The sequence below is a fragment of the Hyla sarda genome, chromosome 9 (genome assembly GCF_029499605.1).
Source record: "Hyla sarda isolate aHylSar1 chromosome 9, aHylSar1.hap1, whole genome shotgun sequence".
NCBI lineage: Eukaryota > Metazoa > Chordata > Amphibia > Anura > Hylidae > Hyla > Hyla sarda.
Genome location: NC_079197.1, coordinates 133,154,751 through 133,181,847, shown reverse-complemented (window position 1 = coordinate 133,181,847; position 27,097 = coordinate 133,154,751). Strand labels below are relative to the sequence as shown.

General features: G+C 44.8%; 1 protein-coding gene across 1 annotated transcript in view; it reads left to right on the top strand.

Moving 5' to 3' along the window:
• PLS3 (plastin 3) overlaps positions 1-25,115 on the top strand; it is a gene marked incomplete at its 5' end in the record, with an annotated part of 55,264 nt that extends 30,149 nt beyond the window's left edge. Inside the window, 9 exon segments of the mRNA XM_056539071.1 lie at positions 1,982-2,008; positions 5,637-5,732; positions 8,053-8,248; positions 9,787-9,865; positions 17,046-17,160; positions 17,252-17,385; positions 18,282-18,405; positions 19,165-19,289; positions 24,404-25,115. Of these exon segments, the coding sequence (XP_056395046.1) occupies positions 1,982-2,008; positions 5,637-5,732; positions 8,053-8,248; positions 9,787-9,865; positions 17,046-17,160; positions 17,252-17,385; positions 18,282-18,405; positions 19,165-19,289; positions 24,404-24,536 (1,029 nt within the window). The 3' untranslated portion in view covers positions 24,537-25,115.
• Positions 25,116-27,097: the final 1,982 nt, after the last annotated feature.

Here is a 27,097-nt window from a genome sequence, read left to right as displayed (position 1 = left end):
ATGTCTATAAAAGGTGGGCCTTTCTCTTAACTCCCCTAGTCCCCTCACTCCCCCTCTTCTCTCCCCCCCCCCCAAATCCTGGTACTCTCCCCTCCATCTCCCACTCCCCTTTCCAACATTGCCTCTTCATATTGCTATGAATTTTGATATTCTTTCCTTGTGTGCCATGTACTTAGGAGCCACTCGTCCTCATCTCTGTTTGAGAGAGGTTTTCCAAATACATGGCATCGTCCACCCTTATAAGCCAGAAAGCTACCGATGGGGCCCTACTCTGTCACCAAAAGCTAAGCAAGGAATGTCTGTATTTCTTCACTGGTATGTCATTATGTTGTAATAGAAAAAAGTCTGGAGTCATTGGGACATTTTGTCTCATTACCTAACTGATAACCCTGTGGATCCTTTCCCAGAATTTCGCAATTAATGGACATTGCCAAAAGATAGGAATGAGGGTACCCGCCTCCCCCCACAATGCCAACAAGATATATCATGCACTCCCTGGACTTTATATGACCCTTTCAGTACCCTGTACCATCAAGATATTATATTATGATTGAGTTCAAAGCATGTACAAATGGCTGCACAATGTGCTAATCTGAACATCTTGCACTACTCTTCTGGTGAAAAAACTGTGTCTGTCTAAATCCCCCTTTTTGAGTAAACCCCGGTAAGTGCTCTTCTCCTATTGTAATCCACAACTTATGGGAAAGGGCATGTTTTACTTGGTCCCCAGACTGACACATTTCTTCAAACCTTGTATTATCTTCTACATTCCAGTCTGGTTTTGGAATTGAAGACAAGTAGTGTTTTAATTGTAGCCCCCTCCATGCTCCCAACTGTACTGGTGATGTTATTGCCTCAAAATCTCCCCAAGCGTCAGAAAAAGAGCTGTTCCTAATATGGTTAACTTAAAATGTTTCTGCTACAACCAACTGTCTAAATACTGGGTCCTCCAAACTGGGAGGGAAAGCTGGGTTCCCTATTATGGGTGTTAGTTGGGAATTGTCCGTCAGAAAGAGTTTTTGTACCTTACCCTCATACATACAGCGTGGGTGGCTCCAATAGTGGGGATGTTCTTTCAGGCCCCCAAGTCCTCTGACTTTGCACCATGGGGGACATTTGAATGGGATTTATGACTCTGCGGATCGTTTTAATCAAGGGGGGGGGGCATTTAAGTTGTACAAATCTTTCCTATCTGCTGCCCCGGAGGAAATTGTATTGCTTTCGGAGTTATTTTCTGTCAGACCACAGTGCTCTCTGCTGACACATCTGTCTGTATCAGGAACTGTCCAAAGCAGAAGAGGGTTATTATGGGGATTTGCTCCCACTCTGAACAGTTCCTGACATGGACAGAGGTATCAGCAGAGAGCACTGTGGTCAGACTGGAAAGAAATTCAAAAAGAAAAGAACTTCCTCTGTAGCATACAGCAGCTGATAAGTACTGGAAGGATTAAGATTTTTACATAGAAGTCATTTACAAATGTGTTTAACTTTCTAACACCAGTTGATTTGAAATAAAATGAAGGCGCATTCATTAACTGACCTTCCAGATGCTAATATTTCCTGCATTATTACTGGTATGACAAAGATGCTCTGGTTATGTAATTCCAGATTTATAGATGTAAATAAGGCTCTTTTCACACTAGGGATTTGAAGTTCCGTCATGATTATCGGCAAAAGCCTGCCGTTACAAAACCCCTGACGGCCGAGACTAAATTGCATTGCAGCCTATGGGGTTTTGTAACTGCCCGTTTACACCCGTATATGCCCGTAATTCATTACGGACGTTATACAGTGATGGGACATTGTGGCGGAAAAATTGCTGCATGCAGTAATGGCAGGTTTTTGCTGAAAATCGTGACGGAACATGCGACGGAACTTAAATAACGGAAAAATCCCTAGTGTGAAAAGAGCCTAATTCTATCTGTCTTCTCCCTGAATGCTGCATATGGATTCTCGCCTCTGTCTTCTCTTCTTTCTTCAGCTTACTGACTTTGGTCACTCTGTTAAGGTACATTCTTCATATACTTTATATGTTCCCTGGTAATACACAGCAGACCAATCTGTGCTCCCTGTAAACATAAAAGTAACATGCACTAGGGTCAGATTTTGTAAGGATTGAGGTCAATAGCCTTCGAGGTAGAAAAACGAAAAGCTCATGTTGTATTGATCCAACATAGGGTGGGAGGTATTATCTGTAGTTTGTATTTTTACTAATGTGTTTGATTTTTTCTGCTGCATAGAAATGTCATGTGCATGCATTTACTACCTTTTTTGCACCTTGTAATAAGGAAAAGATAAGATATATTGTTCCTTATGTAATTATAAGACACTTTGCTATTTACTTGCTGGTAAAATTTTTTACCATATTTACTTAGGTTTCCACAGAAAATGTGGTGGATTCCAGCTGAGGAAAACCCTACAGATCTGAGCATGTGTTAAAAAAAAAAAAATATAGGGAAAAATTATAGGGAATTAAAACCCACATAGAAACCTACACTGCACTCTTAGTAAATAAGGGCCAGTGTTTTTTAAACCCTTCAAAATGGGCGTGGTTATCCAGAAGAGGGGCGTATTACCGACAAAAAGAAAACACTCAGAGTATGATGAACTCACACGAAAACATGTGAATTTTGCTTCACCAAAACCCGACAGCTCTGAGCTGTTGGGAAATTACTCAAAACAGAGTGAATCCTACCCCCATCATGGAACAGGGTCTGTTCCGTGTTGGGGGCAGTAGTACAGGGACTGATCGTACCAGGTCTCACTTCTGAGACCCAATCTAATCAGAAGTTATTAAGTAGGGGAGCGGGCGGCATGCTCCTCCCTAGCAATGTACAGTGTACGTTTTACTTTCATTTTTAAATCCCTCCCCGGGAGCCCTGAATGGCCAGTACTGAGGAGCCATTCAGCGCTCCCGGCAGGGTTTTCAAATAGAAATGCTGCGGTGGGAAAGATATATAGAATCGCTGGGGGGAATATTTCTGGCCCCCACAGCGCTTCTATATATCTTGCCCCCTGCTGTGTTATATAAGCTTGCTCCCCACAGCGCATTTATATAGGTATTGTCCCCCACAGCGCAATCATATGCCTCCCCCCCCCCGCAGCGCATGTGTGTGTGTGTGTGTATATATATATATATATATATATATATATATATATATATATATATATATATAATATTTTCTCCCTGCAGCACTATCATAAGCCCCTGGCAGCACTATGAAGGAAAAGTATTCTAACAACAGCGCATCTGTCCAGATAGCCGGCCGGCCCGATGCGCTGCTGAAAGAATACTTGTCATTCATAGCGCTGTGGCGGCATCTGTATATATCCATATGTCTGTCCCCCACAGCGCTTCTATATTCATGTGCCTGCACAGCCATATGAATGAAAAGTATTCTTCCAGCAGCGCATCGTGCCGGCCGGCTTCCCGGCCAGATTTGCTGCTGTTAGAATACTGCAGAGGCATATGATGATAGAAGGGTTGTGGAGGCCAGACATATAGCGTTATCTGGTCCCCACAGTGCTGCTATGTACACATGCCGTCGCAGTGCTATGAGAACATGTCAGAACAATTCGGACAGGTGTAGGAGCCCCTAGACTAATTGCTCACTTAAAGGAAGTCCACGCCGGCGATCCTAAATTACTAAGATTTGCCGGTATTGAAAGAGTTAAATCCCTCCCGAGAGGAGGTGACAAACATGCCGCCCTACTGCGGAAAGAGGCATTTTGGATTATCAAACTTGAAGCTACCAGCATCCTGGGACTGAACAATCACGTTGAATTGGCACCTTTTCTATGATGCTCTATTTATCTGACACATATTTATCCAGGGTTTGACTCTACATAGACTTGCAGTGAGCATTATACTTGTGCTCACCTGAACGCTCCCAGCCAGAGTCTGTGTATCTTCGTTGTTGATATATTTTAGTAGCACATTGTGTTTGTTTTGATCACATGCTCATTTTGTTTGGACACGTGATATGACTCCGCCCACCGTGACGCCGATTAATGCCGTCATGGTGTGTGCGATGTTCGTATACTGGCTGGAAGAAGCGCTGTGAGAGCGTGAAACAGTCTGTCCCGGTTACGTTCCCTGCCTCCACCCCCGCACCAGCTTGGCATGTTTGACATCTGTCAATGAAGTATCGTTTGGATGGTGAGTGCAGTCTTTTTCCTTTTTTCAAATAACAGTGCTATGAAAGACATGTATTCTATCAGCAGCGCATCAGGCCGGCCTGCTAATAGAATACTTTTCATTCATAGCACTGAAAGATATATAGAAGTACCCCCCCAGCGAGTCTATATATCTTTCCCCACCGCAGCGCTTCTATTTGAAAACCCCGCCGGGAGACTTGAATGGCTCCTCAGTACTGGCCATTCAGGGCTCCCAGTGGGGAATTTAAAAAATGAAAGTAAAAGTACACTGTACATCGCTGAGTAGGAGCATGCCGCCCCCTTCCCTGCTTAATAACTTCTAATCGCATCGGGTCTCAGAAGTCAGACCTGGTGCGATCAATCCCTCAGCCCTTGTACTACTGCCTCCAATATCGAACAGACTCTGTTCCATTATGGGGTTAGTAGTACAAGCACTAATGTAGTCTGAATTTACAGAGACAGACGGCTGTGTGAATGCAGCCTTTCAACATGTTATATTGTACACCTTTTTTAATTCTTTTTGACCCATATATCTTAATCTGTTCTGTGTGCTTGCTTTCTATCTTTAATTGAATGTTTCTGTAATCATCTTGGCAATACTGCCTGTCAGGGCAGAATAAATTTTGTGCGACAGATTTAAACCCGTGCGACGCAAAAAAAAAACAGAGAGGCGACAGATTAGTAAATCAGGGGGAAAAAAACAGAGTAAAAAGAAAAATACTACTCGAGCTTTAGTAAGTCAGGGCCAATAAATGGAACCACTGCACTGCATTTGACCACATTGGACTTGCTCAATTATGTCTAGGAGAGAAAACCTCCATAAGGCTGCATTTACATCACGATTTGGGGGATACAGCAGCCAGTAGATCCCCACCGCACCCCATTCATTTAAAAGAGCCGGACAGTCAGTCAGGTGACTCTGGTCGGATCATTTTTGGATCATATCTGTTTTTGTTGCCAGACAGAAACTGCAGAAGACTACGGTTTTTGGTCTGTCAACAAAAACTGATACGGTGGAGTATGGTGGGGATACGGCAGTAGCTGTTTTTTTTTTTTTAATTTTCCTGCCATATACCTGAATTGTGATGTGAATGCACCCCAACTTAGCATGTGATACAATGATTTCTTAAATACCTAAACATGAAATCGGATATTTACAGAAGTGCAGTAAGGCCCAGTGCCCCCTATAGTTTTTATTATGGTTGTGAACAACATATACAGAGCAGTGATATATCTTTGTAAATGGGGCTAGTATTTAGCTGCTGGGGGGAACATCTGCAGGGAATTGGATGCCCCCGTGGCTGCTCTCTTTACTTCTCTCAAAAGGGGAGCAGTTCAGGTACATATTAGAACTCGGGATCTGCTGTTCTTATCTTACTCATGAGATCATATGATGTACTTATATTTTCTTATCTTTTGCTGATCATAATGTGAATTTTGTTTAATTCTAAAAGATTTCTTGTCTTTTTTCTCTGCAGGACTCCAGAGCCTATTTCCAACTGCTCAACCAAATTGCACCCAAAGGGCAGAAGGAAGGTGAAGAGAAGATAGATATTAACATGTCTGGATTCAGTGTAAGTCTACTCCAGTGTGTGTAGTGGACATGTCTAATGGTAATGTGTGCAGAATGACATGACTAGGCTGAGACCACCAGAGCTGGAGCAGCTCCTTCTTAGTGCCTCAGGCCTAACTGATAAAGCATTATAGACCATAACACTTGGAATCCATCTTTATGTCCTAATGGGGACACGGGCAAGAATTGTCATTTTTTTTATACCCCTATTGCTGATCCTGATCTGGAAGAGGACAATACTGTTCTGCCCAAGCACAGCTCAGGCAACAGAGGGGCTACCAAGTTATTGAAATGACCATTGAAGGCTTAAATGTGTAATGTCACAAGTGTCACTGTCTTTTGACCTGCTGTCCAGATATCTCAAAAGTTTAGATCACATTGAGTCTCAGTTTTGAGTTATAACCCTGTGAAGTGTGTGGCAGGGCTTTATATTCCTGGTCGGCCGCTCCATCCGACTCATTTATTTTTAATAATCATTCTAATAATAATAATTTATTAATATGGTGCCAACAGATTCTGCAGCACTTAGCAATTTTGAGGACTAATTTTCAGATATTAAGAAATTACCCTCTAAATATCTCAACAAGGAGTAAGGGCACTGCTCGCGGTCTGAGGGATTACAATGAGGGTATATATGATATTGAGCCTCCAGCTGTTGAACAACTACAACTCCCAGCATGCCCATGCCCAGGGAGCCTTCCTGTTTGGGAAACACTGGCATAGAGCGTAGGGAGACACTGCTGAATAATGGTACAGGGACATATTTATAGTAGGGGTAACCAATTATGGAATGATATACGCCAGCATTAGAGTTTATAGTTTAAGTGTCAACCAGGGAGTGAGCCTGGCACTTCACCTGGCTGTAATTTTGGATTGCAACGGGTCTTAGTAATGAGACCTGATGCTATCTAAACTCTTGACCTGTCTGGTCAACATGTTAAAGGTTTTTCCAAATGACAGTGACTCTTTAAACTCACTTTGGGGGGAGATTTATAAAAACCTGTGCAGAGAAAACGTTGACCAATTGTCCACAGCAACCAATCAGATCGCTTCTTTTTTCAGAGGCCTTGTTAAAAATGAAAGAATGAATCTGATTGGTTGCTATGGGCAACTGGTCCTCTTTTCCTCTATACAGGTTTTGATAAATCTCCGCCTTATACTTCTAATTTACTTAAGATCCATAATGAAGCATTCTTTTCAAAAAAGGGTTTATCCCGTTTTTATGTAACTGTTTGGGGGATCAACCCACTGTGTTCCTCTGAAAGCAGGGTACAGTGACCCCCCCCCCCCCCCCCCCGACCTACGATGGCCCCGACATACGATCATTTCAGCATACGATGACCTCTCAGAGGCCAGAAGGCAGCATCAACATACGATGCTTTTGTATGTCGGGGCTATCGCATAAATGGCTATCCGGCAGCGCAGACTGCTTCAGCTGCCACCGGATAGCCGTTTACGGTGCCCAGTGTGGTCCGCTGATGATCACTTACCTTTCCTCTGGGCTCCAGCGCGTCCTCTTCGGGATCCCATGCATCGTCGGCGCTCTCCATCGTCGTCATCACGTCGCTGCGCACACCGTCCCGTCATCCAATAGGAGCAGCGTGCGTAGCGACGTGATGGCGGCAACTGAGAGCGAGGATGCCGGGGAAGCAGAGGCCTTGCCAGAGCGTCGGGGACACCCCAGGGACACGGCGACAGCGATGGAAGGCGACAGCCAGGGCAGCGGTGATGAGCGGTCACGGTCCGGAGCGGTGGGGACAGGTGAGTATAACCTCCAATACCAGTGGTCTTCAACCTGCGGACCTCCAGTTGTTGCAAAACTACAATTCCCAGCATGCCCCTGGGTGTTGTAGTTTTGCAACATCTGGAGGTCCGCAGGTTGTAGACCGCTGTCCTATACTTTACATTGCACGGATCCCTCAACATACGATGGTTTCAACAAACGCCGGTCCATTTGGAACGGATTACCATCGTATGTTGAGGGACCACTGTATTTGCCATTAGTACAGCTCTTAGAGTGCTGACTGACAAGCCGAGACAGAGTTTACTCCTATATCGCTCTATATCTGATCCATTCACACTGCGGAAATTCACACACTGAAATAATATGAATAAACATGTTCATTCTTTCGGCGGAATTGCGCATCAATGGTGGGGGCTCAGGTCCGCACGGTGCTAGCATCAATGGATTTCAGCGGCGCCCGCAGTGTAAATATTCCCTTAGTGGTGGTTAGATTTAAACCCATAAGGCCAAATGATTTAGCAATACCTAATCTCTGATCATGCAGAGAGCTTTTCTACAATTCTGCTTGTTCCAACAGGAGAAGGACGATCTGAAGAGGGCAGAGCACATGCTCCAGCAGGCGGATAGACTGGGCTGCAGACAGTTTGTTACTTCTGCGGACGTTGTGAGCGGAAATCCTAAACTCAACTTGGCCTTTGTAGCAAACTTGTTCAATAAATACCCAGCACTTACCAAGCCTGAGAACCAGGACATCGACTGGTCACTCCTCGAAGGTGAGTGATGCTATTTGTTATAAGTAGAATAAAAGGTCTTAAAGGAGAACTCCAGCCACAATTAACTTATCCCATATCCACGGGGTAGGGGATAATCAGTTGATCCCCCTATGCTGTCCAGAACGGGACCCCGGCTTTCTCTTTGAGGAGCGTGTGTTGTCTACCGGTAGCTGGGATGCGCTCCGTTCATTTCTATGGGAGGGCCAATGATGCCCGAATGCTGTATTCGGGTCTTTTCGGCACTCCCTTGGAAATAAATGGAATGTGTCACGTTGTGGAGATCACAGGGATGTCCCAGTGGTCGGACCCCCGCAATCAGCTACTTATCACCTATACTGTGGATAGGGGATACTTTTATGACGGCTACAGTTCTCCTTTAACATTCATACCAGGTATAACATAATCCCTAAAACTAGGACATTCCCCCCATATAAAGAGATGTCTAAATAATAATTCTTCAACCAGGGTACCTCCAGCTGTTGCAAACCTACCACTCCCAGCATACCCGGACAGCTGACTGCTCTCCGGAAATGTTGGGAGTTGTAGTTTTGCAACAGCTGAAGGCACCCTGGTTGGAGAATACTGACATACAGAAAAAGTAGTCTTCCAAAGACTACAATAGACCTGACTACACAGAGGACTCTTCACAGTCCTGCAGGTTACTATAAAAGCTATTTCAGTATTAACATTATAGTACAGCATTATTATTTAGGAATCTCTTTATATGGGGGGAATGTCCTAGTTTTAGAGATTATGTTATACCTGGTATGAATGTTAAAGGAGAACTGTAGCCTTCATAAACTTATCCCTTATCCACAGTATAGGAGATAGGTAGCTGATTGCCGGGGTAGGTCTTCATGACAAACTGCAGATTTAGGGTAAATGCACACTAGAAGGATTTGCTGCAGATTTTCTGCATGGGCAATTGGCATTGGAAATCCACAGATCTCATCTACACGATGCATACTTTTTCCAGTCCAGACTTAAAATGTACCTTTGTATTTATAATCCACACCATGTCAGTTGTGTATTTGTGGCAGATTTCACACGGTTCGTAGGTTGACCCATCAATGTCTCGGAAAACTTATTAATGTTAAAATATAAACCCCAAATATAGTACCCTTTTTGTCCTTTAAAACTCCCCAAGTTGCCAGTTAGCTCATTGGTGCTGAAAAGAAACTGAAAATGTAAAGGGCTGAGTTGGTGACTAAAACAAACTTGCCTTTTAGCGCCATCTATTGGAAATTTGTAGGTACTGCATACTCCTTGTTTTAATCTGTTCTAAAACCCACAGACTTTGTTTTCCCATAGCTTACAAGCTGTAGAAATAAAAATATTCGCAAAATATCTAAACTAAAAAATAAACCGCAATTAATAGCAATTCAATTTGAAATGAACTGAATTGTTTTATTTTTAACATGAACATTGGTAGTGGTAATACTTGTATTGTCAAAGCTACGTAATCTCTGAATGGTAAAAAAATAAATAACAAAAAACGAAAACATTCTTTTATTTAATCCCTTTTTTTTTTTTTTCAGGAGAAACCAGAGAAGAAAGGACATTCCGTAACTGGATGAACTCGCTCGGTGTGAATCCCCATGTTAACCACATGTACAGGTATGTATCTGGTGTCGCCTGCAAATATTCTGTTGCTAGAAATGCTCATATCCCTTTATTCTTAACCATTCTCCAGCATGAAAGTTGGTATCCAGCATGCAAAAAGCGATGCGTAAATTTCATCATCCTATACCAGCCTAGTCTATATACTATTACAGGTTATGGATACTGGATTTGTGTGGATAGAACATTAAAGGAGTTCTCTAAGCTAAAACCGTTAACCCCCGCTGTGCTCGGGTTATTAATAAACTTTCACTTACCTGCCTACGATCCCCCGTTGTTCCGATATCGCCGTCCCAGTCTCTTCCACTTCCTGCGGGTCGGTGACTTCACTCTGCGCTCAGCCTATCAGCGGCCGCAGCAATGTCCCGTCACGGCCGCTGATAGGCTGAGCGCAGAGTGAAGTCACCAACCTGCAGGAAGAGGAAGCTGACAGGGACCGGAGCACGGGCGGCTTAGGCAGGTAAGTGAAAGTTTATTATGTATAGTTTTACAGCCCGGGCACAGCGGGGGATAAAAGATTTCAGTTGGAGAACTCCTTTAATCCAGGGATTTATTCTGTAGTAGAGGAGCAATTTTTTCTCTGTTATGGGGCAATTGGCAACAGCCACATAGCGGGATTTGCCTTCCTCTGGATCAACATAGTAGGGTTGTAGCAGTGTTTTTCCGAACAGTGTGTCTCCAGCTGTTGCAAAACTACAACTCCCAGCATGCCCGGACAGCCGAAGGCTGTCCGGTCATGCTGCGAGTTGTAGTGTTGCAACAGCTGGAGGCACACTTTTCAGAATACCCTGGGTTGTAGGTTGAACCTGATGGACTCTTGTCTTTTCTTCAACCTTGTAAGCTATAACAATGTAAGCCATGCTTGGTATACAGATGTGTGAGCTCGGCAGTGTATATAACCTGATATTTTACCAGTTACTCCAGCAATTGCCAGCTCAGCTAACATCCTAGTGTTCCTAAAATGCAATGTTTCAGTGTAGGAAAATGGAAATCAGTAGTTACTAGGGATCGACCGATTATCGCTTTGGCCGATATTATCGGCCGATATTCACGATTTTGAACATTATCGGTATCGGCAATTACCTTGCCGATAATGCACCGCCCCGCCTTCCCGGACAGAGACAACCACCGCTGCCCTATTGCCTTTCCCATCCCGGTTTTATAATTGCCTGTTCCCAGGGTCCGCGCTACTTCTGGCTCCTGCGACGTCCTGCGTGCTGCGCAGCGCAATGGCAAGTGACGTCCACAGCGCAACATCACCGTCAGTGCGCACAGTGACAGCAGTTTCTTTGACTTAAAGCGCCCGCCTTAAATCATTGTTCTGTGGGGCCGGGGGGGGGGGGCGCAAGAGAGAGGAAATAGCCGATAACTTATACCGGAATATCGGTATAAGTTATCGGCTATTGGCCTGAAAGGTCGCAGGTTATCGGTATCGGCCCTAAAAAAAATCGATATCGGTCGATCCCTAGTAGCCACCAATAAAGATAGTGTAAGGTAAGGCATACTCTATCACATGCTGTATTACGGAAGCATTTTTTCCAGTTGCGCATATGGGGCTGAACTAAAGCGCCAGTAGATGGCACACTAGACGCCAGTAGACAGTAGACCAGTGGTTCTTAACCTTGTTGGAGGTGCTGAACCCCACCAGTTTCATATGCGCATTCACCGAACCCCTCTTAATTGGAAAAATAAAATAAATTTTTTTCAATTTCAAAACATAGGAGGTATATATTTAAGTATATATTTATACCTAGGTGCCCAAAATGATCAAAACCATTAAGAACAAAGAACAAAACCATGAAAACATGATTTTCACACAAAAACATAATGAATATTTACTGCAAATCAGTGACTTCTGCTGTTGTCTTTCAGAGACCAGTTCAGAAATGCTTTACCTTGGCAAGTGCCACTCTCATGTCATTTTCACAACAATGTCAGTGTCCCCCCACATTAGGCAAGCAGTGTTCCCCCACATTAGGCAGGCAGTGTCTCCCCCACACATTAGGCAGGCAGTGTCTCCCCCCACATTAGGCAGGCAGTGTCTCCCCCCCACATTAGGCAGGCAGTGTCTCCCCCCCACATTAGGCAGGCAGTGTCTCCCCCCCACATTAGGCAGGCAGTGTCTCCCCCCCACATTAGGCAGGCAGTGTCTCCCCCCCACATTAGGCAGGCAGTGTCTCCCCCCCACATTAGGCAGGCAGTGTCTCCCCCCCACATTAGGCAGGCAGTGTCTCCCCCCCACATTAGGCAGGCAGTGTTCCCCCACATTAGGCAGGCAGTGTCTCCCCCCACATTAGGCAGGCAGTGTCTCCCCCCACATTAGGCAGGCAGTGTCTCCCCCCCCACATTAGGCAGGCAGTGTCCCCCCCCCCCACATTAGGCAGGCAGTGTCTCCCCCCACATTAGGCAGGCAGTGTCTCCTCCCACATTAGGCAGGCAGTGTCTCCCCCCCCCCACATTAGGCAGGCAGTGTCTCCCCCCCCCCCCACATTAGGCAGGCAGTGTCTCCCCCCCCCCCCACATTAGGCAGGCAGGGTCCCCCCCCCCACATTAGGCAGGCAGGGTCCCCCCCCCCCCCCCACATTAGGCAGGCAGGGTCCCCCCCCCCCCACATTAGGCAGGCAGGGTCCCCCCCCCCCACATTAGGCAGACAGCGTCCCCCCCCCCACACATTAGGCAGGCAGTGTCTCTCCCCCCCCCCCCCCCCACATTAGGCAGGCAGTGTCTCTCCCCCCCCCCCCCCACATTAGGCAGGCAGTGTCTCTCCCCCCCCCCCCCCCACATTAGGCAGGCAGTGTCTCTCCCCCCCCCCCCCCCCACATTATTCAGGCAGTGTCTCTCCCCCCCCCCCCCACATTAGGCAGGCAGTGTCTCCCCCCTTCCACATTAGGCAGGCAGTGTCTCCCCCCCACATTATGTAGGCCAGTGGTCTTCAACCTGCGGACCTCCAGATGTTGCAAAACTACAATTCCCAGCATGCCCGGACAGCCAACGGCAGTGTTGAAGACCACTGATGTAGGCGGTGTTCCCCCACAGAGGCTGTATGCCTGTGTACTGCCCACTTCAGTGCTCCGACCACCGCTCCGGCTATAGCAGTAGGTCTCGGGACCGGTGTTCGGAGCACAGAGGATGACGTGCCGCTGGTCACTTACCAAGCTGGCCAGTGGGCGTCTTCCTCCTTCTCGATCCTCCAGTCCTCGGCGCCTTCGTTTCCATGGGCGCACGCACAGGACGTCAGTGACTTCCCGGCGTGCGCTATGTCCCTGCGGCCCTGAGTTTTTAAACCTAATGCAGGGCCGCAGGGAGTTAATAGTGATGGGGGGAATTGCCCCGTCGCTAGAGGACGGGCAAACACCGGCTCTGCTCGGGGCCCCGGGCCAGCTCGGGGACCCAAGCAATTGCTTGATTTGCCTGTCCTGTTGCGAGCTCCCCCGCCCAACCCCCGGGACTGACTCGCCGAACCCCTGGGGTTCGATCGAACTCAGGTTAAGAACCACTGCAGTAGACGGTTCCACTGGTGTACAGAACCATAGGCACTCCTTATGCTCTCATACAAGCTCTGTTTGCACGATGCCAGGCTGGGGAAGTCGGACAGGAGGACCACGTCTTGTGTAATACTGTAGGGTATAGGGGTGAATCCAGGGCTCAATTCCTGCAGGAACACATGGGAACTGAGTTCCTGCACTTTTTTCACAGCAGGGTTACCGTTCCTATTAGAAGGAGCCCTGCAGGACCAGCCTTTGAGTTAAAAACTTGGATGAGTTCCCTCGCTTTTTTTCCAAGACTTAATCCCTGGGGGAAAATTTACCACTTGCCCTGGAACTTCAATGGGTGGATTTAAAGCGAAGAATAAATGTATATCACCCAAACTCTGGGGTATTGTAGATGGAGACGGCTGCTGGGCCAGGAAATAGTCGCCTGGGAGAAACCCACTGAAACAGCCCCAAATATTGTATCAAAATGTATCTATAGCTGACACTGCTTTGAAGACCTCCACAGGATGACAAAAAAGGAGAGAAGTCCTCCTGGTTTCCCTAAAATATAACTTTTACTTCAAATATTAAAATATTCTGATAGGTGTATGGTATTAATGTTGCCGGTGGCAAAATAAAGAGATCATCTCTTTATTTTGCCACTGGCAACATTAATACCATACACCTATCAGAATTAATATTTGAAGTAAAAGTTATATTTTAGGCACATCCGGAGGACTTCTCTCCTTTTTTGTCATTTTCATGCTGGATGTTATTTCTGAGTCTATAGTGGTTTATGTAGAACCACCGCATTAATTCTACGTTTGAGTATAAAGACCTCCACAGGATATTCAGAATAATGTTTTTACTTAGACAATAAAATAAGTATTTATAGAAGTAATAACCTTTTCTTATGGGGTCTTTCACCGATTGATGTCTGTGGTACAACAGAGGTTTATATATGTAGTATAGTGGCTTTAGTAAATACTTGTTTTCCCCATGATGAACAGCTCTAGAGCATCTTTTCTTAGGACCTTGCAGTGTGCCATTCCCCTTTTTATTTTTAGTATTGAATTAATACAGTGACTACTAGATGTTCCTGTTTTGTATCAAAGGGGAGAGTCCCTACACAATCTGGCATAGTCCTATCTCTGACAACTGTGTAGCGACACTACCCATTGACAAGGGGAATAGTAACGCACCATTGTGTCTTTATTCATATACTTCCAAGAGGAATAACAGAGGAGCGACATAATGGAGAGTTAATGACGAAAAAGGAAAATGAATGAAGTCGCACTCACCCGAATATTTCTTCAGCATCTCAGAAACTTTAATTTCTTAAACATAGCAGTGAAGTAGATGAAGACACAGTTCCATAGCGGGGAGCGAGAGCCGGTAAGCTCTCAGACACGGGGCACACCAACTAGTTTCACGTCACCTGTGGACGCTTCTTCCTGCCAAGGTGCACCTTGGCCAGAAGAAGCGTGTGTCTCCAGCTGTTGCAAAATGACAACTTCCAGCACTCCCACTGGAGTTGTAGTTTTGCAACAGCTGGACGCACATTGGTTGGGAAACACGGCACTAAGACCATTAGCCAGTCCTGCAAAAATTGTCATCTTCAGACAACTTTTCTCTGTGTATAGGGCCTTAAACAGGTATGTCGATAGAACTGGCATATTCTCCTACAATTAAATGAACCTTGTATGATATATATATATACTAGGGATCGACAGATTATCGATATGGCCGATATTATCGACCGATAATCACGATTTTGGGCATTATCGGTATCGGCAATTACCTTGCGCCCGCTTTAAATCAATGCTCTGCAGCGGTGTCGAGGGGGGATAAATAGCCGATAACTTATACCGGAATATCAGTATAACTTATCGCCTATCGGCCCTAAACTCCACCGATTATCGGTATCGGCCCTAAAAAACGATATCGGTCGATCCCTAATATATACAGTCATGGCCGTAATTTTTGGCACCCCTGAAATTTTTCAAGAAAATTAAGTATTTCTCCCAAAAAAGGAATGCAGTAACACGTTTTGCTATACACGTTTATTCTCTGTGTGTATTGGAACTAAAACAAAAAAGGGAGGGAAAAAAAGCAAATTGGACATAATGTCACACCAAACTCCAAAAATGGTCTGGACAAAATTATTGGCACCCTTAACTTATTTGGTTGCACACCCTTTGGAAAAAATAACTGAAATCAGTCGCTTCCTATAACCATCAATAAGCTTCTTACACCTCTCAGCCGGAATGTTGTATCGCTCTCCCTTTGCATACTGCTCCAGGTCTCTCTTATTGGAAGGCGCCTTTTCCCAACAGCAATTTTAAGATCTCTCCACAGGTGTTCAATGGGATTTAGATCTGGACTCATTGCTGCCACTTCAGAACTCTCCAGCGCTTTGTTGCATCCATTTCTGGGGGCTTTTTGACGTATGTTTGGGGTCATTGTCCTGCTGGAAGACCCAAGATCTCGGACGCAAACCCAGCTTTCTGACACTGGACTGTAGAATGTGACCCAAAATCCATTGGTAATCCTCAGATTTCATGATCCCTTGCACACATTCAAGGCACCCAGTGCCAGAGGCAGCAAAACAACCCCAAAACATCATTGAACCTCCACCATATTTCACTGTAGGTACTGTGTCCTTTTCTTTGTAGGCCTCAATCCGTTTTCTGTAAACAGTAGAATGATGTGCTTTACCAAAAAGCTCTATCTTGGTCTCATCTGTCCACAAGACGTTTTCCCAGAAGGATTTTGGCTTACTCAAGTTCATTTTGGCAAAATGTAGTCTTGCTTTTTTATGTCTGTGTCAGCAGTGGGGTCCTCCTGGGTCTCCTGCCATAGTGTTTCATTTCATTTAAATGTAAACGGATAGTTCACACTGACACTGATGCTCCCTGAGCCTGCAGGACAGCTTGAATATCTTTGGAACTTGTTTGGGGCTGCTTATCCACCATTCGGACAATCCTGCATTTACACCTTTCATCAATTTTTCTCTTCTGTCCACGCCCAGGGAGATTAGCTACAGTGCCATGGGTTGCAAACTTCTTGATAATTTTGCGCACTGTGGACAAAGGTAAATCTAGATCTCTGGAGATGGACTTGTAACCTTGAGATTGTTGATATTTTTTCACAATTTTTGTTCTCAAGTCCTCAGACAGTTATCTTCTCCTCTTTCTGTTGTCCATTCTTAGTGTGGCACACACAGACACACAATGCAAAGACTAAGTGAACTTCTCTCCTTGCTATCCGCTTTCAGGTGTGATTTTTATATTGCCCACACCCGTTACTTGGCCCAGGTGAGTTTAAAGGAGCATCACATGCTTGAAACAATCTTATTTTTCCACAATTTTGAAAGAGTAACAATAATTTTGTGCAGCCCATTTTGGGAGTTTGGTGCGACATTATGTCCAATTTGCTTTTTTTCCTCCCTTTTTTGGTTTAGTTCCAATACACACAAAGGGAATAAACATGTGTATAGCAAAAGATGTGTTACTGCAATCCTTTTCTGTGAGAAATATTTCATTTTCTTGAAAAATGTCAGGGGTGCCAACATTTACGGTCATGACTAATATATGTATGTATGTATATGTGTGTGTGTATATATATATGTATATATATGTATACATATATAATATATAATATATATATTATATAAAATTATTATTTTTTTTTTTTTTTTGCAGTGACCTACAAGATTCCCTAGTAATTCTACAACTTTATGAGAAGATTAAAGTTCCAGTTGACTGGAGCAAAGTCAACAAACCTCCATATCCTAAACTTGGAGCAAACATGAAAAAAGTAAGTCAAAGCTAGATATAGGATATTTTTTTGAGGAGACAGCCGCCGATACCTCTGATCTTTATGTAACGTGTTTTCTTGGTTCTTGTAGCTCGAGAACAGTAACTATGCGGTTGACTTGGGAAAAAACAGTGCCAAGTTCTCCCTGGTGGGCATTGGTGGAAAGGACCTGAACGACGGCAACTCAACGCTGACCCTTGCACTAGTCTGGCAGGTCATGAGAAGGTGAGTGTTAGCCTTTCCCTCAAATGGACTGGCTTAAGTGCAGTGCTTCCCAACCAGTGTGCCTCCAGCTGTTTCAAAAGTACAGCTCCCAGCATGCCTGGACAGCCGAAGGCTGGAGGCACACTGTTTGGGAAGCATTGCTCTATTGTGAGAGACTGGTTTCAATGAGAAATTTGTAATGTTTAATTTCTCCTATGGTGGCGCTTCAGCGATGTTGGACACTTTTCTGTCAGATCCTCCTACAGATTATAGCTGATCACTGGGGTTCTTTGAAATGTTATACCCTGTAATCTTCGGGACCCCTGCGATCAGACATCTTATCCCCTATCCTTTAGATAGATAGGGGATAAGATGTCTAGGGGTACTATGCTGAGATTTATTATTCTGCTCCAGCTACGGACAGCACTGACACTGCTCTGAGCTCTGGTGACATCACTCACCTGATGACCGCGGAAGCAGCTCCAGGTGCAGGCTGACAGTAGCCCAGCCGCCTGCCCCATCTTTCCTCCACGGGCCTCCCTTACCTCCACCCGCACTTCGCCTCCTATTTCTGTCAGGGGCCAGTGAGCCACAGCCATTTGTTAGCCACACCCATAATACTTTCAGCACCAATTTCTCTTTTGGCCCAAGAACAAATACAACAATTTGTGTCCGCCAAAAATTTCCATGCGTCCCTAATTTTCATTCAAAACCTCTAATGGATTGATGGTCTAACTAATGTTTGCGCCTTTGTAGGAGATTCCTCTTGGAAGTTCTTTGTTGCTCTTGATACAGTATATATATATATATATATATATATATATATATATATATATATATATATATATATATATTATAATTTAATTCTATATACAATTTTGATTGAAAGATTTGTAATTTTCATGATGTTTCACCAGGTATACTATCAATGTCCTGGAGGACCTTGGAGATGGAGAGAAAGTCAATGACGACACTATAGTCAAGTGGGTGAACAGTACTTTGGCAGCTGCTGGCAAGTCCTCCTCCATTCAGAGCTTTAAGGTAATGCCCTATTATTTATACTGTGTGTTATTGCTTTTAGGTCACCCTTAATCACATTTCTTCTTGGGTATATTTGACTAACTAGGGGGTCTAATAGAGGCATCCTGTAAGCAGGGGTTAGCAGGTGTGATTGGGTAAATGTTCTACCAGGGGTCACAGATTTAGGAAACAATTCCACAGATTGAGGCTTAAAAAGACCATTATATCTTTACTCCAAGATGTGCCTTTGGCATCCTTTACCTGGAAGGATACTTGGCCTCAGAATTATGGCAATCTTGCCTTATAGGGATATTTTGGGCTCTAAAAATGATCTTCTATTGTGCTGGGGCCGCCATAAAAAAATAAATAATAATACACATACTTACCTTCCTCGCACCTTTGGGGCTTCTCCTATAAAGTCTTCTGGTCCCCCACTGAATTCTCCGGCCCACATCTTCCAAGATGACTTGTCTTGGCAGCGATGGTCTGCTTAGCCAGTCACTGACCACTGGGACACCGCTGCAGCCATTGATTGGCTTAGCAGGCCATCACTACCAAGACAAGTCAGTCTTAAAAATTGGGAATTGGCACATTCAGCCGGGAACTGGAAGACTTCTCAGGAGTACTTCCATAGGAACAAGGTAGGTAAGTATTTTTTATTTTTTTTGTTCACGGTGGCCTCAGCACAATAGGACAGTTTTTAGAACCCAGAATACATCTTTAAAGTATGTATCTTGTGTGAAGTCCGGCCGCTTATCACATTATATTTCCATTCTTCAGGACAAAGTGATCAGCACTAGCCTTCCTGTAGTGGATCTTATCGATGCCATCCAACCTGGCAGTATTAACTATGACCTGGTGAAGACTGGTATACTTTCTGATGAAGACAAACACGAAAATGCCACGTAAGTCTTAGACATTGGTAATGATTTTTGTTTTTTTTTACGGAGGGGGAGAGAGATGTTAACTTTTTTCTTTAAAAAAAAATCTAATGGGAGATTAAAAAAAAATAGCGAAAAAAATCGGAAACTGCATAAGTATCTGATTACGAGGGGTCCAGCTGCTGGGGCCCCTATCAGCACTCAGGCTTCTCTGGCGGTTTTATAAAAATAAATGAAGAGAGTCTACAGCACCTATTCTTTCTGAGAGCTGGGGCCCCGTTCTGGAGATGTCGGTGAGGGTGATCACAGCAGTCTGACCCCTTGTTATCGAATACTTATCCTTTACAGACATCTTAGTCTTTTATTATCACAAAAATTTGTAATAATAAAATTAGGTATTTCTGTCTGAAAGTTTAACCCCTTCAGGACCAAGCCCATTTTGGCCTTAAGGACCAGAGCGTTTTTTGCACATCTGACCACTGTCACTTTAAACATTAATAACTCTGGAATGCTTTTAGTTTTTTGTGTTTTTTCGTGACATATTCTACTTTAACATGGTGGTAAATTTTTGTGGTAACTTGCATCCTTTCCTTGTGAAAAATCCTAAAATTTGATGAAAAATTTGAAAATTTTGCATTTTTCTAACTTTGAAGCTCTCTGCTTGTAAGGAAAATGTATATTACAAATAAAAAAAAAATTATTCACATATACAATATGTCTACTTTATGTCTGCATCATAAAAGTGACGAGTTTTTACTTTTGGAAGACACCAGAGGGCTTCAAAGTTCAGCAGCAATTTTCCAATTTTTCACAAAATTTTCAAACTCACTATTTTTCAGGGACCAGTTCAGGTTTGAAGTGGATTTGAAGGGTCTTATTAGAAATACCCCACAAAAGACCCCATTATAAAAACTGCACCCCCCAAAGTATTCAAAATGACATTCAGTCATCATTTTAACCCTTTAGGTGTTTCACAGGAATAGAAGCAAAGTGAAGGAGAAAATTCACAATCTTCATTTTTTACACTCGCATGTTCTTGTAGACCCAATTTTTAAATTTTTACAAGGGGTAAAAGGAGAAAATGTATACTTATATTTGTAGCCCAATTTCTCTCGAGTAAGCACATACCTCATATGTCTATGTAAAGTGTTCGGCGGGCACAGTAGAGGGCTCAGAAGGGAAAGAGCGATAAGGGGATTTTGGAGAGTACGTTTTTCTGAAATGGTTTTTGGGGGCATGTTGCATTTAGGAAGCCCTTATGGTGCCAGAACAGCAAAAAACCCTCACATGGCATACCATTTTGGAAACTACACCCCTTGAGGTACGTAACAAGGAATAAAGTGAGCCTTAATACCCCACAGGTGTTTCACGACTTTTGCATATGTAAAAAAAAAATTTTTTTTTTTCACTAAAATGTGTGTTTCCCCCCAAATTTCACATTTTTCCAAGGGTTAATAGCAGGAAATACCCCCCAATATTTGTAACCCCTTCTCTTCTGAGTATGGAGGTACCCCATAAGTTGACCTGAAGTGCACTATGGGTGAACTACAATGCTCAGAAGAGAAGGAGTCATATTTGGCTTTTTGAGAGCAAATTTTGCTCCGGGGCATGTCGCATTTAGGAAGCCCCTAAGGTGCCAGAACAGCAAAAAAAAAACACACATGGCATACCATTTTGGAAACTAGACCCCTTGAGGAACGTAACAAGGGGTACAGTGAGCATTTGCCCCCCACTGGTGTCTGACAGATCTTTGGAACAGTGGGCTGTACAAGTTTTCATTTTCATGGACCACTGTTCCAAAGATCCGTCAGACACCTGTGGGGGGTAAATTCTCACTGCACCCCTCATTACATTCCGTGAGGGGTGTCGTTTCCGAAATGGGGTCACATGCGGGGTTTTGTTTTTTTTGCGTTTGTCAAAACCGCTGTAACAATCAGCCACCCCTGTGCAAATCACCTCAAGTGTTCATGGTGCGCTCTCCCTTCTTGGCCTTGTTGTGCGCCCCCAGAGCACTTTGCGCTCACATATGGGGTATCTCTTTAGTCGGGAGAAATTGCGTTACAAATTTTGGGGGGCTTTTTTCCCTTTTACCTCTTGTGAAAATGTAAAGTATAGGGCAACATCAGCATGTTAGTGTAAAAAATAAAAAAATTTTACACTAACATGCTGGTGTAGACCCCAACATTTCCTTTTCATGAAGGGTTAAAGAAGAAAAAGCCCCCCAAACCTTGTAACGCAATTTCTCCCGAGTACGGCGATACCCCATATGTCGCCCTAAACTGTTGCCCTGAAATACGACAGGGCTCCAAAGTGAGAGCGCCATGTGCATTTGAGGCCTAAATTAGGGATTTGCATAGGGGTGGACATAGGGGTATTCTACGCCAGTGATTCCCAAACAGGGTGCCTCCAGCTGTTGCAAAACTCCCAGCATGCCTGGACAGTCAACGGCTGTCCGACAATACTGGGAGTTGTTGTTTTTCAACAGCTGGAGGCTCTGCTTTGGAAACAGTGGTGTACCGGACGTTCTTATTGGGGGAGGGGGGCTGTGTAAGGGTATGTGTATATGTAGTGTTTTTAACTTTTTATTTTATTTTGTGTTAGTGTAGTGTAGTGTTTTTAGGGTACAGTCACATGGGCGGGGGATTACAGCAAGTTTCCCAGCGCAAAATTTGCTGCATCTCAAGATGCGAGAAACCCACTGTAAAAGCCTCGCCCATGTGAATGTACCCTGTACATTCACGGGGGTGGCGGGGCGGGGGGGGGGGGGGGGCTTGCATCAGCTGTTGCAAAACCACAACTCCCAGCATGCATGGTCTGTTAGTGCATGCTGGGAGTCATAGTTTTCGAACAGCTGGAGGCACACAGGTTAGGAAACACTGAGTTAGAAACAGACAATGTTTCCCAACCAGTGTGTCTCCAGTTGTTGCAAAACTACAACTCCCAGCATGCCCAGACAGCTGAAGGGCATGCTGGGAGTTGTAGTACGGCAACATCTGAAGGGCCAGATGTTGCTGAACTAAAACTCCCAGCATGCCTGGACAGTCAGTGCATACTGGGAGTTGTAGTTTTGCAACAGCTGGAAGAGCACAGATTGGAGACCATTATACAATGGCCTCCAAACTGGGGCCCTCCAGATGTTGCAAAACTACAACTCCCAGCATGCATGGTCTTTTAGTGCATGCTGGGAGTTATAGTTTTGCAACAGCTGGAGGCACACAGGTTAGGAAACACTGAGTTAGAAACAATGTTTCCCAACCAGTGTGTCTCCAGCTGTTGCAAAACTACAACTCCCAGCATGCCCAGACAGCTGAAGGGCATGCTGGGAGTTGTAGTTCGGCAACATCTGAAGGGCCAGATGTTGCTTAACTAAAACTCCCAGCATGCCTGGACAGTCAGTGCATGCTGGGAGTTGTAGTTTTGCAACAGCTGGAAGAGCACAGATTGGAGACCATTATACAATGGTCTCCAAACTGAGGCCCTCCAGATGTTGCAAAACTACAACTCCCAGCATGCCCAGACAGCCAAAGGCTGTCTAGGCATGCTGGGAGTTGTAGTTTTCAGACTCCTAGAAGCAGCAGTGAAGATCTTCACTGCTGCCTCTGAGGACCACATACTTACCCGTCGCTGCTCGTCCACGTGGCCGGTCCCGCGCTGCTCCTCGGTCCCGCCGCTGGATCAGGTAAGTCCGCCGGTCCCCACGTGTTCCCCCTGAATGCCGCAGGTCCCCGCGAGCCCCTGCAGCCTTCGTCCCCCGTTCTGCCCGACTTCCAGGGGCGGGCAGTGCGGGGGATCTGAACTTTCACCCCAGATCACTGTGATTGGTCCACAGGGACCAATCACAGTGATCGCTGACCAGGACCATCAATTGATGGTCCTGGGGGTGAAGCAGAAGTTGTCCCCTGCTGGAAACAGCGGGACTTCTGCCAGTTAACCCGTGCGATGCTGCGCATCGCCGGGTTAACTGCATGTCATTTATAAACGCCGGGATGCGCGAACGCACTGCACAACCCGGCGTTTATATATGACATTCTGCGGGAAGGGGTTAAAGATGAATATCAAGTAATTAAAAGCAATATGCAAGAACCCCTTTGACATATTGGGGGTCTATTAACTATGCTCCCTCCTGGTCCACATTTCACATGACCGTCTCCAAGACTTCTCCGGAGCTTCCTTTATACACTGAAACTCACTACCTTGCCACATCCAGCTCTTAACCACCATCAAGACCTTCAAAAGCAACATGAAGACCCATCTATTCAAGCAAGCCTACGCCCTTCAGTAGTCCTGCTGTCACTGCACAATTAATTGGCTACTTTACCACCAGCTCACAGATGACTTGCTGTCCCCTTCACCTACTGTTTCCTTCCCCTCTCCTTGCAGATTGTAAGCCCTTGTGTACGGTGTCCATTTTAGGACATCGTCAGTAGTCAGCCATGCCTCCGTCCTCAGTCAGGCAAAACAGCATCCCATCTCCTCCCTCGGACCAATCATAGTCAGTCGTCAGCCGCAACTCCGTCCTCCATCAGGCACAACAGCGACCCGCCTTTCATCCTTCAGGCACAACTCCCTCATCTGAAAGTCCCTCATCCAAAACGCCATCATGCCTCAGATGATTCTCCCTCAGACGCAACTTCCTGCCGCATAGCAGAGTCGACATTGAATAGCATGTACAGCAGAACCCATATAGCAGAGAGCCGACACTGACTCAGCTCTGCTACACGGCAGAGCTAGGAGGCAGGACGCTGTTTTGCCTGACTGAGGACGGAGGTACGGCTGAGGACTGACGTTGTCCTAAAATGGACACCGCACTTGCGGGCAGGGTCCCTCCCCCCCAATCTGCGTAATGCTCATTGGGGGAGATTTATTAAAACTTGACCAGAGGAAAAGTTAAGTTGCCCATAGCAACCAATCAGATCGCTTCTTTCACTTTTGAAAAGGCCTCTGAGAAATGAAAGAAGTGATCTGATTGGTTGTTATGGGCAACTCAGCCACTTTTCCTCTGGTCAGGTTTTGATAAATCTCCCCTAATGTCCTTATGTTACTGTTATGTACTGTTACCTTTATCATATGTAAAGTGCCCTGGAACCAAGGGCGCTATATAAATAGTAATAACGTCAATTCTTTTGCTTCTTCTCTAGATATGCAATATCAATGGCCAGAAAAATCGGAGCAAGAGTATACGCCTTGCCAGATGACCTTGTAGAGGTGAAGCCCAAAATGGTTATGACTGTGTTTGCCTGCTTGATGGGTCGAGGAATGAAAAAGGTGTAAAATGTCACATGGTCACCTGTGGAGTGTGACATCAGCCGAGGGTGTATGGCTTACCAATCCTTTTCGCCAGGGCCTTTTCGCACTGTTTAGAACTTTTGAACGGTGGCAAGATTTGCTTTGCAACATTAGAAACCTCCCAATCCTCAGGAAGAAGCGCTGTATGCCTCAAGTGCTCTCTTTCCAAGCTGAACTGTCAAGATCACACCAAAATGCATTCATATGTGGGCCGCTCGGGACCTCCTATCGCTCTTTGATCCTTCTTCATAGTAATTCCAAGCAATATGACTTTCATTTTTCCCTCTTCTGGTCTTTACCTGACATATGATGCTGTCTTAACCATGTACACTATAACAATGCCATCACTTTATGATGTTGTGTGCCGCTTGGAGGCATGTCTACTGAAGCATAGATCATTGCCCACTGCAGCGGCCATATTGTGCCCAATGGGCATGACTTCATTCCATACCAAAACTGCACAAATCACACCTGTGATGCTTGAGACTTTAAAGGGGTTATCCGGGATAAAAACTTTATTTTATATATCAACTGGCTCCAGAAAGTAAATTAAACAGATTTGTAAATTATTTCTATTAAAAAAAATCTTAATCCTTTCAGTACTTATGAGCTTCTGAAGTTAAGGTTGTTCTTTTCTGTCTAAGTGCTCTCTGATGACACCTGTCTCGGGAACTGCCCAGTTTAGAAGAGGTTTGCTATGGGGATTTGCTTCTAAACTGGGCGGTTCCCGAGACAGGTGTCATCAGAGAGCACTTGGACAGAAAAGAACAACCTTAACTTCGGAAGCTCGTAAGTACTGAAAGGATTAAGATTTTTTTTAACAGAAGAAATTTACAAATCTGTTTAATTTTCTGGAGCCAGTTGATATGTCAGAAAACATACTAGAAAAATAACTGGCTATAAAAGCTTTTTCGCTGTTAGAATCCGTACATTAATCCCCCCCCCCCCCCCCCCCCCCGGTTGTACTAGGTTTCTGATTATCATCTCAGCCTTCATCTCTTATCCTAATTCCGTGGTAAATGTTGAATGCATTTTTGTCTGCATCTTGGTTCAACCTTCAAGCATTACCATAATGCAGTGGTCTTCAACCAGCAGACCTCCAGATGTTGCAAAACTACAACTCCCAGCATGCCCGGACAGCCGTTGGCTGTCCGGGCATGCTGGGAGTTGTAGTTTGGCAACATCTGGAGGTCCGCAGGTTGAAGACTACTGCCGTAAAGAATATTTTTTTCTTCCTTTTTTGTATAAGGCCTGCATGAACATTTATTTTTTTGTAACAATTTTTATTTAAAATTCTATTTGCTATAAAAACCGACTTGTTTTATCTGGAAATGCTGGGTTCATTTGTGCCAGAGGACCACAGACTGCACATAAGCAGTATGTTTGACATGTATGCATCCAGGAAAGCAGAAGGTAGGGCCAAAACAAATTAACATCTACCTTAACATCTATATTTGCATATATTTATGATATCGCTTTGGCAACCTGTTTGCTAGACTTTTAAGATCGTACTGCTGTTTTATGCTGTTAATGATGATATGGGGGTAATGCAGAATTCAAATAAAGAAAATGTTTCAGCACTTTGCTTCTATTGTTTGTATTTTTTTTGTTCCAGCAGTTAAAGGGGTACTCTGCCCCTAGACATCTTATCCCTTATCGAAATAGGATAGGAGGGATAAGATGTCTGATTGCGGGGGTCCTGCCACTGGGGATCTCCCTGCTGCACCTGGTGTTCGTTTAGAGCGTGGAGTGTGCAGTGCTGGAGTGTCGGAGGCTCGTGACATCACGGCCGCACCCCGCTCGTGATGTCACAGACACACACCCTCAATGCAAGTCTATGATAGGGGGCATCACGCCCCCTCCCATAGACTTGCATTGAGGGGGCGTGGACGAGCAGCCGTGACCGCGACGTCACGAGCCTCCGCCCCGCATAGCCAGTCATGCGGCACGGCGAAGTTCGCTTCGTACACTGTATGTATGGGGTGCTGCCGCAGCAGAGATTACGGGGGTCCCCAGCGGCGGGACCCCCGCAATCAGACATCTTATCTCCTATCCTTTGAGTAAGGGATAAGATGTCTAGGGGCGGAGTACCACTTTGATACTTCCACAGTTATCGGCCTACCCTACTCCAGGTACAGAACTGTATATTATAAACTGGCATAGCAACAAATATTTATATGCATAATGTCTCCTTTCTGTTTGAAGAGACTGGATGACCCCTTTAAATCCATATTAAAGGGGTATTCCACAGTATAGGTAATTAGTGGATAATCGCTGGGGGCCTGACTGCTTTGATCCCCTGCGATCCCAAGATCAAGGTCCCGAGCTAGGTTTTGAGAGCTACTTTAAAGGGGTGACTCCAGTGGAAAACATTTTCTATTAAATCAACTGGTGCCAGAAAGTTAGACAAATTTGTAAATTACTTCTATTACAAAATCTTAATCCTTCCAGTGCTTATAAGCTGCTGTATGCTCCACAGGAAGTTTTTTTTTTCTTTTTTTGAATTTCCTTTCTGTCTGACCACAGTGCTCTCTGCTGACAAGAGA